This window comes from Tarenaya hassleriana, unplaced genomic scaffold (assembly GCF_000463585.1).
Source record: "Tarenaya hassleriana unplaced genomic scaffold, ASM46358v1 Cleome11, whole genome shotgun sequence".
NCBI classification, from domain to species: Eukaryota; Viridiplantae; Streptophyta; class Magnoliopsida; order Brassicales; family Cleomaceae; genus Tarenaya; species Tarenaya hassleriana.
This window is the reverse complement of record NW_010961290.1, coordinates 554,912-565,707: the sequence shown is the minus strand read 5'-3', so window position 1 is coordinate 565,707 and position 10,796 is coordinate 554,912. Positions and strand designations below refer to the sequence as shown.

General features: G+C 42.1%; 5 protein-coding genes across 5 annotated transcripts in view; all 5 read left to right on the top strand.

Moving 5' to 3' along the window:
* Positions 1-10: 10 nt before the first annotated feature.
* Positions 11-1,127, top strand: LOC104805945 (protein O-linked-mannose beta-1,4-N-acetylglucosaminyltransferase 2-like; the record flags this gene model as incomplete). The annotated part of the gene is made up of 1 exon (XM_010530665.2): positions 11-1,127. A coding segment is annotated over one exon (1,113 nt), but the record flags the coding sequence as incomplete, so codon positions are not given.
* Positions 1,128-1,418: 291 nt separating this feature from the next.
* LOC104805182 (uncharacterized protein At5g01610) lies at positions 1,419-3,340 on the top strand. The gene is made up of 3 exons (XM_010529642.1): positions 1,419-1,619; positions 2,548-2,602; positions 2,855-3,340. Exons 1-3 carry the CDS (start codon positions 1,518-1,520, stop codon positions 3,232-3,234), a joined length of 537 nt encoding a protein of 178 aa, XP_010527944.1. The 5' UTR covers positions 1,419-1,517; the 3' UTR covers positions 3,235-3,340.
* A 493-nt stretch (positions 3,341-3,833) lies between these two features.
* On the top strand, positions 3,834-5,539 carry LOC104805181 (eukaryotic translation initiation factor 5A-1/2). The gene is made up of 5 exons (XM_010529641.2): positions 3,834-4,058; positions 4,639-4,761; positions 4,875-4,931; positions 5,021-5,095; positions 5,200-5,539. The coding sequence occupies exons 1-5, from the start codon at positions 3,936-3,938 to the stop codon at positions 5,302-5,304; spliced, it is 483 nt and encodes a 160-aa protein (XP_010527943.1). The 5' UTR covers positions 3,834-3,935; the 3' UTR covers positions 5,305-5,539.
* A 681-nt stretch (positions 5,540-6,220) lies between these two features.
* Positions 6,221-9,135, top strand: LOC104805180 (probable WRKY transcription factor 4). The gene is made up of 4 exons (XM_010529640.2): positions 6,221-6,951; positions 7,784-8,427; positions 8,520-8,678; positions 8,744-9,135. The coding sequence occupies exons 1-4, from the start codon at positions 6,505-6,507 to the stop codon at positions 8,946-8,948; spliced, it is 1,455 nt and encodes a 484-aa protein (XP_010527942.1). The 5' UTR covers positions 6,221-6,504; the 3' UTR covers positions 8,949-9,135.
* Positions 9,136-10,139: 1,004 nt separating this feature from the next.
* The window catches only part of LOC104805944, a 2,385-nt gene continuing 1,728 nt past the window's right edge, over positions 10,140-10,796 (top strand). The window contains exons 1-3 of the mRNA XM_010530663.2: positions 10,140-10,211; positions 10,332-10,385; positions 10,457-10,756. Coding sequence (XP_010528965.2) covers positions 10,140-10,211; positions 10,332-10,385; positions 10,457-10,756 — 426 coding nt within the window. The remainder of the gene's footprint in view (positions 10,212-10,331; positions 10,386-10,456; positions 10,757-10,796) is intronic.

Sequence of the window (10,796 nt, the reverse complement as noted above, 5' to 3'; positions counted from 1 at the left end):
GAACCCCGAACCGGCTACTTTCTCTCTCCTCGGTTCCAGCTTCGCCACGTCAGCATCTCCCGTGGTAGTCGAGAAAATCAGGCCGTACCCGAGAAAAGCCGAGAAAACGGTATTCTCAACGATCAAAGAGCTAACTCTCACGTCAGGCCCAGGCCCAGGCCCATTGGGCCGACAATGCGATGTCCGGCACAATTCGCCGGCGATGGTGTTCAGCGCCGGAGGGTACACCGGGAACCTGTTTCACGACTTTATCGACGGCCTCGTTCCGCTATTCATCACCGTGAACTCGGTTTTCCCGGACCGGGATTTCGTCCCGGTCGTACCGGATGCTCGGAATTGGTGGGTTTCCAAGTACTCGCAAGTTCTAGAAGCTTTCACCAATCACAGAATCATATCCTTCGAGAACGAGACTTCAACCCATTGTTTCACTTCAGCCCACGTGGGTGTAATCTCGCATGGGGTGATGACCATTGACCCAGCCCAAATACCCAATTCAAGATCCTTCGTTGACTTCCACAATTTACTGGACAAGGCCTTTACTCACGGCCCAATTCAAAGCCCAGCCCATTTATCATCCCCCCGGAAACCTCGTCTTGTCCTGGTGAGCAGATATGGCAAAGTGGGTCGTGTCATAACGAACGAGAAGAAGGTAAAAAGAATGATCGAAGACATTGGATTCGAGGTAATCAGGTTCAGACCGACCAAGAAGACGTCGTTGCCGGAAGCATATAAGCTGATAAAGTCGAGCCACGCCATGCTGGGGGTTCACGGCGCGGCCCTGACCCACTCGTTGTTCCTTAGACCCGGTTCGGTATTGGTGCAGGTGGTTCCCGTGGGGTTGGACTGGATGGCCAAAGTCTGTTTCGAGAAATCGGCCAAGGCGATGGGGTTGGAGTATTTGGAATATAGAATAGATGTCGAAGAGAGCACGTTGAAGGACAAGTATGGTAAAGAAGATATGGTCTTGAAAGATCCAGTGGCTTTTCGAGGGTCGGAATGGAATTTCACAAAGATGAATGTGTATTTGAAGGAACAAAACTTGAGGCTTGATAGAGTTCGGTTAAGGAATTTTATGATCCAAGCTTATAACAAGGCTAAGGAGTTCATGCACGTGCATGGCTGATCTAATCTCTGTCCTTCTTTTTCTTTGTTTCTTAATATATATTTTTTTGTGATTGTTATATATTATTATTTAGTTTACAAGTTATCTTTTGGTTTGCAGTTAATTTAGAAATTAAATGCTTGACTTTAAGCTGTTTGTGCTTTTCCCTTACGCTTAATCGGGTAAAATGTAATTATCTTTACTTAAAATTAAAAAAAAAATAATCCGCTGATGTTTTAGCATTTGTAAATTACGTAAATGCCCTCGTTTAAGCATTTCTTCGATTTTTTTTGCCACCTGGAGAAATGGGAGCGCAGTCGCTTTTTCCACACACTGTTGTATTACAGCTTTGCTGCATATTCGCCTCTTCCTCTCTCGAGTCTTTCCTTCGCCACAGCGAGAGATAGAGACGGAGATGGAGAAGGCACTGACGAAGGTTACGAGCTTGAAGCTGGGAAGTTCGTGGATTACGAAGAAGGCAAAGGAAGAGCTCTCCAGCATCACCAACGATCTCACCGTGAGTACTTCAACCTGATCTTCTCTCGCTTCGCTTTTGATTGTCGTTGTTCTTCTGGGTTTTTGTTGTTTCGTTTCAAGTTGATGGATTCGGTCACAGATTATGCAATGTGGAAGGGTTTTGCGGTGTTTGAGGCGCAATTTTGTGTTAAATCTGGTAATGGGTATCTAGAATCGCTAGAAGAATCCGAGATCTGTAGAGATTCGAGATGGATTCAAGAGGTTAAATTGGAGATAGGTAAAAGGATTAGAAATACATAGTCTCATTCGAGCCGGATTTTTACAGCCGAATCTCGGAAGTCGGAAGGATATAATTTCATAATGTTCCCTAGTTTGATCTTTGATATCTGGGAATCCAACGTCTAGCTAGTTTTAGAGCCACAAGATCCATATTTGAAATGAAGGCACCACATGAAGAATAAGAATTTCAAATTCAGCCCAAGTGGGTCTCCATTTACTGAATTGAGTAATTTCTTTGTGTGAGAGGAGGAGACACTCTCAAGGGCTAGATGATTTTCGATTTAGGAGTTCAATTTGGTCCTGCGTATGAGAGGGAACGATATCTTCGCAATTGTTTGAGCTATCTATACATTTTTTGAGCCAGATGCTCTGCTCATAAACTCTTCGAGCTCTTACTGCCATTGCGGCTGGTGATCTATTGCCGAAAGTTGATATCTTTATGGAGAGACAGCAGTCCTACGAATCCTTTTCCTCGTTTTATCTGGTTAATTCAGTGATTAATTAACTTTGTTTATGTATTTCTGCCTCTTGTGTTCTTGGGATTGAATAATAATGTTGTAATGCTCCTCAATGCATTGCCATGTAACTTTGTTATTCGATACCAGATCAATTTGCAAGTTGCCCATATTGCTTATACAATGTTGGCTGTACCCTGATATAGTAACATTATGTTCATATTCCTTTTTCAGACTTTCTCCAGTACCGTCGAAGAGAAGGCGAAATGGGTTTTCAACAAGCTGAAAGGTACAAGATCATGTTCTTTCTTGATGGGCGATTGCATTATAGTCATCTGAACCTATAGGGAGATGCTTCATAGGTGGCCTGTAACCTATGGACTTGTCTGATTTTTTAGATCTTCATATTTGCGTCTGCTCTTCCACCTCTGCACACTGTTGCAACGATGCAAAAGAGAGATCACCCTTAGCTTTGAATCAGTAAAGCATTTAGCTGCATCGGCATTGCATTACGCTACATTTTCCTCTTTGCCCCCCACAGGAAAACCTCTAAAAAGCTTGCCGGATCTCCTCAGAGAACACAACCTACCACCTGGACTCTTTCCGCAGAACATAATCTGCTACGAGTTCGACGAGACGAAGAACAAACTCGTCGTCTACTTGTCCTGTCCATGTGAAGTCACTTTCGAGGATTCATCTGTAATAAGGTACGGGACCAGGGTGAAAGGAATCTTGCTAAGAGGCAAGCTTATGGGCGTGGAAGGAATGAAGACCAAAGCGTTAGTATGGGTCAAGATCACGACAGTTTCAGTGGAAAGCTACAAATCCGACAAGCTCTGGTTCACTGCCGGTGTCAAGAAGGCAAGATCTAAGGATGCTTATGACACGCCTCTTGTTGCTGTTAAAGTCCATGAGTTCTGAGTTCCAATTTTTTTTTTTTTGTATATAAGTGAGTCATCTCTTCTTTCTTGTTGTTTTTGGTACACCGATGATGAATGTGATTATAATTTTATTATTTTTAATTTAATCGTTGATCTTAATGCAAGAAAGAAACTTAAGAGGAATAGAATTCCTATTCGATGCCAAAAAATTATTGATTTTCCAAAAAAATTATATAATACTAAATAATTTATCAAAATTAAAAGAAATATTTTTTTAAAAATCACTTAATATTTGTCCAACATAGAAACATAATTGCTTGAAATAGTTGTGACCGAAATAAAAACATATAAATCTATTAGTTTTTTCTTAGAAGTGTCTTATTATTAATTTATCATAAGATATAAGTTGTTGTACTTTTGATATAGAATAAAAATAACTTGTAATTTAAAGAGATAAAGAGCTTTGTTTGCACGCGAATTAAAGGCGTTTTTTTTCGTGTTAATCCCCAAAAAACAGAGCGAATTATGACCGTACATCGCATTCCTAGATCCAACGGTCCAGAAAGAGAATCTTAATCCCAACCCAAACAACAAAAACCCTAGTCAGATGCCTATATATATAAAAGCCAAATCTCCCTCTCTCCCTTTTCTTTCTCGCATTCTTTAGCATCTTTGCTTTTGTTTTTCATTTCTCTTTGCCAATCTCTTTCCTCCGCTTCGAAGCTCTTGCGTTCTGCAACCATGTCGGACGAGGAGCACCACTTTGAGTCGAAGGCCGATGCCGGAGCTTCGAAGACTTACCCGCAACAAGCCGGAACCATCCGTAAGAACGGTTACATCGTCATCAAGGGACGTCCTTGCAAGGTTTGTTTTAATTCCTCCTCTCTGATCCTAGATCTGTGAATTTCCCTATTCTCATTATCGTGATTCGATCGGCGCCCGTTTGATTTCACTCGTTATTGTATCGTTCAATTCGTTATCTTGTGTTTTGACCCCTCTTATATTCCATTTTTTTTTTCTGATCTCAATTCGTTTGAATAGATCGACAATAGGATCTGTTACCTCAATTCTCCCTCGCTCGTGTAAAATTTCGTTAGAGTATCGTCTGTAGACCTTGATTAAGGCTATAAGTAGAACTTGATCAAGACTAAAAGTTTGCCTTCTTACGTAGTTCCCCAAAAAGGTCGATTATTTCGATATCACGCTCCCAAAAATGCGATAGTTTTGTTCTTCATGTTATCACCAATTCAGTCTTTTCACATTTGAATTGGAGCTTTACGGATTGGTGATAACTCGAAATTGTAGTCACTTTCGCTTACTATGAAGAAATTGGTAGTATATGACTGTTCTAAGTGTTGGATTTGAGCTGTGAGTAGGTGGCTTCGTGTTGTTTCTCCATTTTTGTTATTTGGCGACATTGTTGATGATGACATTGTTGTGTTAGGTTGTTGAGGTTTCAACCTCAAAGACAGGAAAGCACGGACATGCCAAGTGCCACTTTGTTGCCATTGATATCTTTAATGGCAAGAAGCTGGAAGATATTGTTCCCTCTTCCCACAACTGTGACGTATGTGTCTTCTTCTATTTAGTTTCAATTGTGAATCATTGTTCTATATCTGTTTTGTCAGTTGTTCTTTTGGATTCCATCTGAGAGATTCCCTGTTTTCTGAAATTGATCAGGTTCCCCACGTCAACCGTACCGATTACCAGCTGATTGACATCTCTGAGGATGGATTTGTATGCACTTGCTATGCTTTTTTGACGATGCCCATTATCTTCGTAAGCAAGTCGATAATCTGTTTTTAAAAATTTTAACTCATTCCCAGGTTAGCTTGCTGACTGATAATGGCAACACCAAGGATGACCTCAGGCTCCCAACCGATGAGAGTCTGCTCAATCAGGTTAGTGTTTTCCATCTCGTCACGTGATACTGTTACAGTCTCGAATTTACTTGGGTGGGTCGAATCTGTGAAGTAACAAAATGAATGTGGACATGGATGGACAGATCAAGTCAGGGTTCGAGGAAGGAAAGGATCTTGTGGTGTCTGTGATGTCGGCCATGGGAGAGGAGCAGATCTGTGGTCTCAAGGACATTGGTCCCAAGAACTAAACCCGACATGGTTTCTCATCGGAGGCATCAAGAGTCTTTACTCACTGTCTAATGAACATTTTATCTACGTGACCTTCCCTCTTCTTCTTTTTGTCTTTCGTTTTTTTTTCTTTGTTCCTTTAGGTCTCTCTCTCTCTCTCTGTTTCGGTCACTCTTTTTTTTTTTTTTGTTAACTATTTGGGGTTTGAAACTGTGTACCATTCGGCTTAAATCGTTTTTTTTTGTTTGGTGGTTTTCCTCATTTAATTTCATGCGGACTGTATATTTTTTTTCTTGACAACAAATAATATAATATCGAATTGAAAAGTCCAAATTATATAATATCGAATTAGAGTCTGGAACACGCAGCCCAGAGGCCTGCTATATCTAAGGCCCATAGAGCCCAATCTGATTTTCGCATTAGCCACGTGGCGTGATATTATTGGTAATACGTGTTGAGGACGAAACCCAAAAGGAGAAAGAAAAGTGTCCAACTGTTTGTTTTGGGGATGGGGGCGCTGTTGACTTTTTGGGAGTTCGTTTCTCATCGTTTAAGGGCCAAATTTGTAATTTCAGACACCGACACACAAAGGCTTTTACCAATCGGAACGCCGCGATTCAAGAGTTAACATTCTGAATTCCATGTAATTTATTTATAAATAGTTAAAAATACTTGGTTTGGTTATGAAATTGAATTTTAAGGCTTACTAGATCTATAAATTTGTAAATATGAATTCAAAAATTTTCGAAAGACACAAAAATCCCTTTGTTTTTGTATTAATGTTTTTTCCCCTTACCAAGTCACTTTGTTATAAATTTACAAGCCTTTTTTTTGTCGGAATATTAAAATAAAACTAAAAATGATATTAACCAGCTAAAAAAAAGGAAATGGGAGAGAGGGAGAGAGAGAGAGAGAGAGAGAGAGAGAGAGAGAGAGAGAGAGAGAGAGAGAGTCATTTTCCATACGTGCTGCGTGTACTTTGTTGTACCGCAAAGCTAAAGTTTTCATTTTTACAGATCCGGCTTCGGACACTTGAAAAGCCAGACACCTTCGTCAAATAAAAATACCTAAAAAGAAGCTTCCGACAAAGCGATACTGATACATACACAGATATATACAAAAAGGATAGAAAGAGCATCCAAAAAAAGGTTTTTTTGGGTGTTGGGTTGTTGGGTTTTAATCCATCTTTTGTTTCTGTCTCTTCGTTCGGGAAAGAACTGATGGCGGATAAGAAAGAACAACCGTCGACGTCGACACCGAAATCCTCCGCCGGAGCTCCGCCGCGTCCCACTATAACTCTGCCGCCGCGACCCTTCGGCGAAGTCTTCTTCAACGGTGGCATAGGGTTCAGCCCTGGCCCCATGACTCTTGTTTCCAACTTGTTCCCCAGTTCCAACGAGTACAAGTCCTTCTCTCAGCTCCTCGCTGGAGCCATGGCCTCTCCGGAGGCTGCTTCCGCGGCGGCGCAGCAGAGGCCTGGGAGCTCCGGAGACGGAGGTGGAGGCGGAGGGAATAGCTCCGGCGACATGGACCCGAGGTTCAAGCAGAACAGACCGACGGGGTTGATGATCACGCAGCCGCCGACAATGTTCACGGTGCCTCCGGGGCTAAGTCCGGCGACGCTTCTGGATTCGCCGAGCTTTCTTGGTCTCCTCTCGCCCATTCAGGTGACGTTTCTTTTTCCGATTGCTGATTCGTTGAACGAAATTAGGTTTCTTTGTTTGTTGTTGAAGTTCTATTTATGGCATAGTATCAAGGTTAGGACTTTCTGGCTTTCTCTGATGTGTTGTTTCGGGTTTTTCGGGTTTTCTTGGCTTATAGGTGTGTTTGGCTGCTGAGAAAAAACGGGTTGTGAACAAAACTAGCTAAAATCCCTGTCCGTTGGAGATAACGCCAAACCATGGATTCTTAACCATTTTGCAGGAAAATAGGAGCGAAAAGATTCAAATTTCACTCCTTTTAGGTCCTATACGGATCTCTATGTCGAATATCCATTCTTTGAGTTAGCAATTGCAGTTTGGTAAAGATTGGAGAGATCAGATATGGTATAGAAAATTGTGGATTTCCCTTTGGGCTTGGAAAAAACAGGCATTTGGGTTGTTGAGGTTTGAGCATAGAAAGCAAAATCTTTTGGATGAATGACAGAGTTGACATCAAAACTCGGTCTCCTTCCAGGTTCACTCGTGTCGAAATATCTTGGTCTTGTCTTGTGGATTTTGTCTGAGGGTGTTTTCTCAAAATGTTGGAGGTTTTGATATGTTTGATGTCAGAAGTGATGGATTTTTTTCCATCTCAAAACTGTTGCTTAAGACAAGTCATTGGATTGATGAGAAATGGTGTTCAATTAGGCTTACTCCTTGTGTGGCAAGCCATTTTTCTTTATCTGTCTCACCTTTCATGCTGTAAACACATTCAACCATGTGCTTGGCTTTTGTCTTCCTGTTCTGTAGTCTGATAATGTCGGTTAACATGTTCTAAACATATGGGGATTTTGTGCAGGGAACGTTCGGAATGTCTCACCAACAAGCTCTAGCTCAAGTCACTGCTCAGGCTGTTCAAGCCAATACCCATCTCCAAACCCAACCCGAATATCTTTCCATGGCTCCTCCAACATCGTTTGTCGAGCTTCCTTCAGTTTCCACAGCGGTTTCAGATTCCTCGTTAGCACAGAAGGAATCCTCTGAACTTTCCATTTCTGTCCAGGAACAGCGGTCACAGCTGGTAAATGTTGACAAGCCGGCTACCGATGGCTACAACTGGCGAAAGTATGGGCAGAAGCAAGTGAAGGGCAGCGAGTTTCCAAGGAGTTATTACAAGTGTACGAATCCCGGGTGTCCTGTCAAGAAAAAGGTCGAGAGGTCACTAGATGGACAAGCTACCGAAATTATCTACAAGGGTCAGCACAATCATCAACCTCCCCAAAACAACAAGAGGGGAAACAGGGATAGTTCAAATCCAAACGGGAGTTCTGATACGGCGTCACAGTTTCAAGCTAGCAGCTTTAACAAGACTAGGAGGGATCATGAAGCAAGTCAGGCTACGATGACAGATCAGATATCTGAGGCAAGTGACAGCGAGGAGGTCGGTAATGCACAAACTGGTGGGGAAGAAAGAGATGAAGACGAGCCCGATCCCAAAAGAAGGTAAACTTATAAGAGATGATTACCAAATCCATGGTATGCCCTCCATTTTTGAAGGTCAGTTTTCTGATGGGGGGGTATATTTGAATGTGCAGGAGCACTGAAATCAGGGTTTCTGAGCATGCTGCTTCACATAGAACAGTGACAGAACCTAGAATCATTGTCCAAACGAATAGCGAAGTTGACCTTTTAGACGACGGATATAGGTGGCGCAAATACGGGCAGAAAGTCGTCAAAGGAAATCCTTACCCAAGGTATCACATTTCACCCCGTGTGCTTTTGAATAAACGAGCTTGCTCATTGTTTTTTCGATGGGTAGGAGCTATTACAAGTGCACGACTCCGGGATGCAACGTGAGGAAACATGTGGAAAGGGCAGCAACAGACGCGAAAGCTGTAATAACAACATACGAGGGAAAACACAACCACGACATTCAGTTAAGGCTCGAAAATTTACATGCCTCGGCCAACCTAAGTCACCAGCCGATTGCACGTCTAAGGCTGAAAGAAGAGCAAAGCTTGTGACTTTGGATCTTGAGGTTGAAAAAAGGGTAGAAAAGGCGAAAACTTTGATATGGGATGATGCCTTTTATGTGATATTTAGCTCTAGGGATATGGTTCTTGTTTGTGAATTCTTTTGTACACGGAAAACACAAGGGTCGTTTGTGTTTGTAATGGGAGAATTAGGTATATTTGGATTTGTAATTTTATACTCTTTTGGGTATATAACACAACATAGCCAATTTGTTTGGGGATAATTAATTTCTTTATAATTCCATGCATTCAAATTTAATTACGATCATTGAATTAATCACAGAAATAGATACTTGCGATTTTTTTTTTTTAAATCATAGTGGTTGTGTGTGTGTGAGATTTAAGTTAATTGGGGAGGGGTGCCAATTGAGTTTACGAGGACACAAATGAATTCTGTTTATGAATCGATTCCAAAATGAACTACATATTATATCTATCTAACGAGACAAATCAGATATTAAATTGAAAAAAATGGTTTTGATAAAAACAACATAAGATAAATTAATCGGATCTGCGCAAGAGGATATAAAATTACGAAAAAGTCCAAATAGCAAAAAGTCCCACATCGGCAAATCGTAGCACAAAATTCAACTTTATAAAGCTAACAACAAAACACTCTGTTCGCCGAGCTCAGCAACGTGGGCTTGTGACCCAAGTGGGGGCAACAAGGTAGTGTGAACATTGGATCGTGTCCTGTAGTCGGGTCCGGTCGGATCTTCACTGGCTCGCCCGGTCCAAGTAAGGAGTTGGGTGACGTGTTTCGGGCGAAAGCTCGGACCACGTGGCTCCTAGAGTGGAGGGCAATGCGTGAGGCTGGTTTCACAGAGCAGCGATCACCTCCCGCTCCTTGCAGTGGACGGATTGCGGGCCGGTTCCTGTCGGTCCCATCGTGGCTACATGGGCCGATTCCAATTGGACCACTACTTTTTTTTTTGTAATTAGAAAAAAAATATGGTTTACGTTTTTTTTTTCTTTGGGATGAAAACAACAAGCGTATGTCGTCATCCTGTTAGATATTCCGACCAACAAAAATATCCTTGAGCAGATATTTAATTTATCCTGACATATATATACCAAATATTACGTCATAAATAAATGTATAGTCAATAAGACAACCCAAATGATTATCATCTTATCCACTATGAAGTGGTGGTGAACACTGCCGGAGAAAAGAAATACAATATGGAAACTGCAGAAGAAGAAGAGTTCAGTGAATGGGAAGAGATCCAATACTCGCCGAGAAGCCACTCGACTGTTCAAAATGACCCAATTACCCCTCCGGACTCGCCGACCATGTGCTTGGCTTTTGTCTTCCTGTTCTGTAGTCTGATAATGTCGGTTAACATGTTCTAAACATATGGGGATTTTGTGCAGGGAACGTTCGGAATGTCTCACCAACAAGCTCTAGCTCAAGTCACTGCTCAGGCTGTTCAAGCCAATACCCATCTCCAAAACCAACCCGAATATCTTTCCATGGCTCCTCCAACATCGTTTGATGCCACCCAACCCCCCGCCGCAATCAAGATGTCTCCGCCGGCGAACGTGGGCCCGTCGGAAGTCCGTCGTTGCCGCGGAGAGTGGTTGAAGCCGCCAAGAAGGGTATGAAGGATTCGGGGCTCTTTCACGTCGTTGACAGAGTAATACGTAATTATGGGTCTAGAAGAAGGTCGTTTTGGTCATTTTCCCTCGGGGCCTTCTTGCTCGCGAGCTTGGCGTACGTTAGGCTCGTGAGATGGTGTGGACGAGTCCACGAAGATAAGCTGAATCGTTTGGTTCTTCTGCTCGAAGAGAAAGACCAGGTTCGTATATATATATATATATATATATATATATATATAT

What these genes read in the sequence shown, in the direction of transcription:
- LOC104805182 (XM_010529642.1), top strand. Translation starts at nt 1,518, where the DNA reads ATGGAGAAGGCACTGACGAAGGTTACGAGCTTGAAGCTGGGAAGTTCG. An exon ending in GCATCACCAACGATCTCACC is followed by an intron (nt 1,620 to 2,547) that starts GTGAGTACTTCA and finishes TTCCTTTTTCAG; the next exon opens with ACTTTCTCCAGTACCGTCGA. An exon ending in GGTTTTCAACAAGCTGAAAG is followed by an intron (nt 2,603 to 2,854) that starts GTACAAGATCAT and finishes TGCCCCCCACAG; the next exon opens with GAAAACCTCTAAAAAGCTTG.
- LOC104805181 (XM_010529641.2), top strand. Translation starts at nt 3,936, where the DNA reads ATGTCGGACGAGGAGCACCACTTTGAGTCGAAGGCCGATGCCGGAGCT. An exon ending in TCAAGGGACGTCCTTGCAAG is followed by an intron (nt 4,059 to 4,638) that starts GTTTGTTTTAAT and finishes TTGTTGTGTTAG; the next exon opens with GTTGTTGAGGTTTCAACCTC. An exon ending in CCTCTTCCCACAACTGTGAC is followed by an intron (nt 4,762 to 4,874) that starts GTATGTGTCTTC and finishes GAAATTGATCAG; the next exon opens with GTTCCCCACGTCAACCGTAC.
- LOC104805180 (XM_010529640.2), top strand. Translation starts at nt 6,505, where the DNA reads ATGGCGGATAAGAAAGAACAACCGTCGACGTCGACACCGAAATCCTCC. An exon ending in GTCTCCTCTCGCCCATTCAG is followed by an intron (nt 6,952 to 7,783) that starts GTGACGTTTCTT and finishes GATTTTGTGCAG; the next exon opens with GGAACGTTCGGAATGTCTCA. An exon ending in AAAGGAAATCCTTACCCAAG is followed by an intron (nt 8,679 to 8,743) that starts GTATCACATTTC and finishes TTCGATGGGTAG; the next exon opens with GAGCTATTACAAGTGCACGA.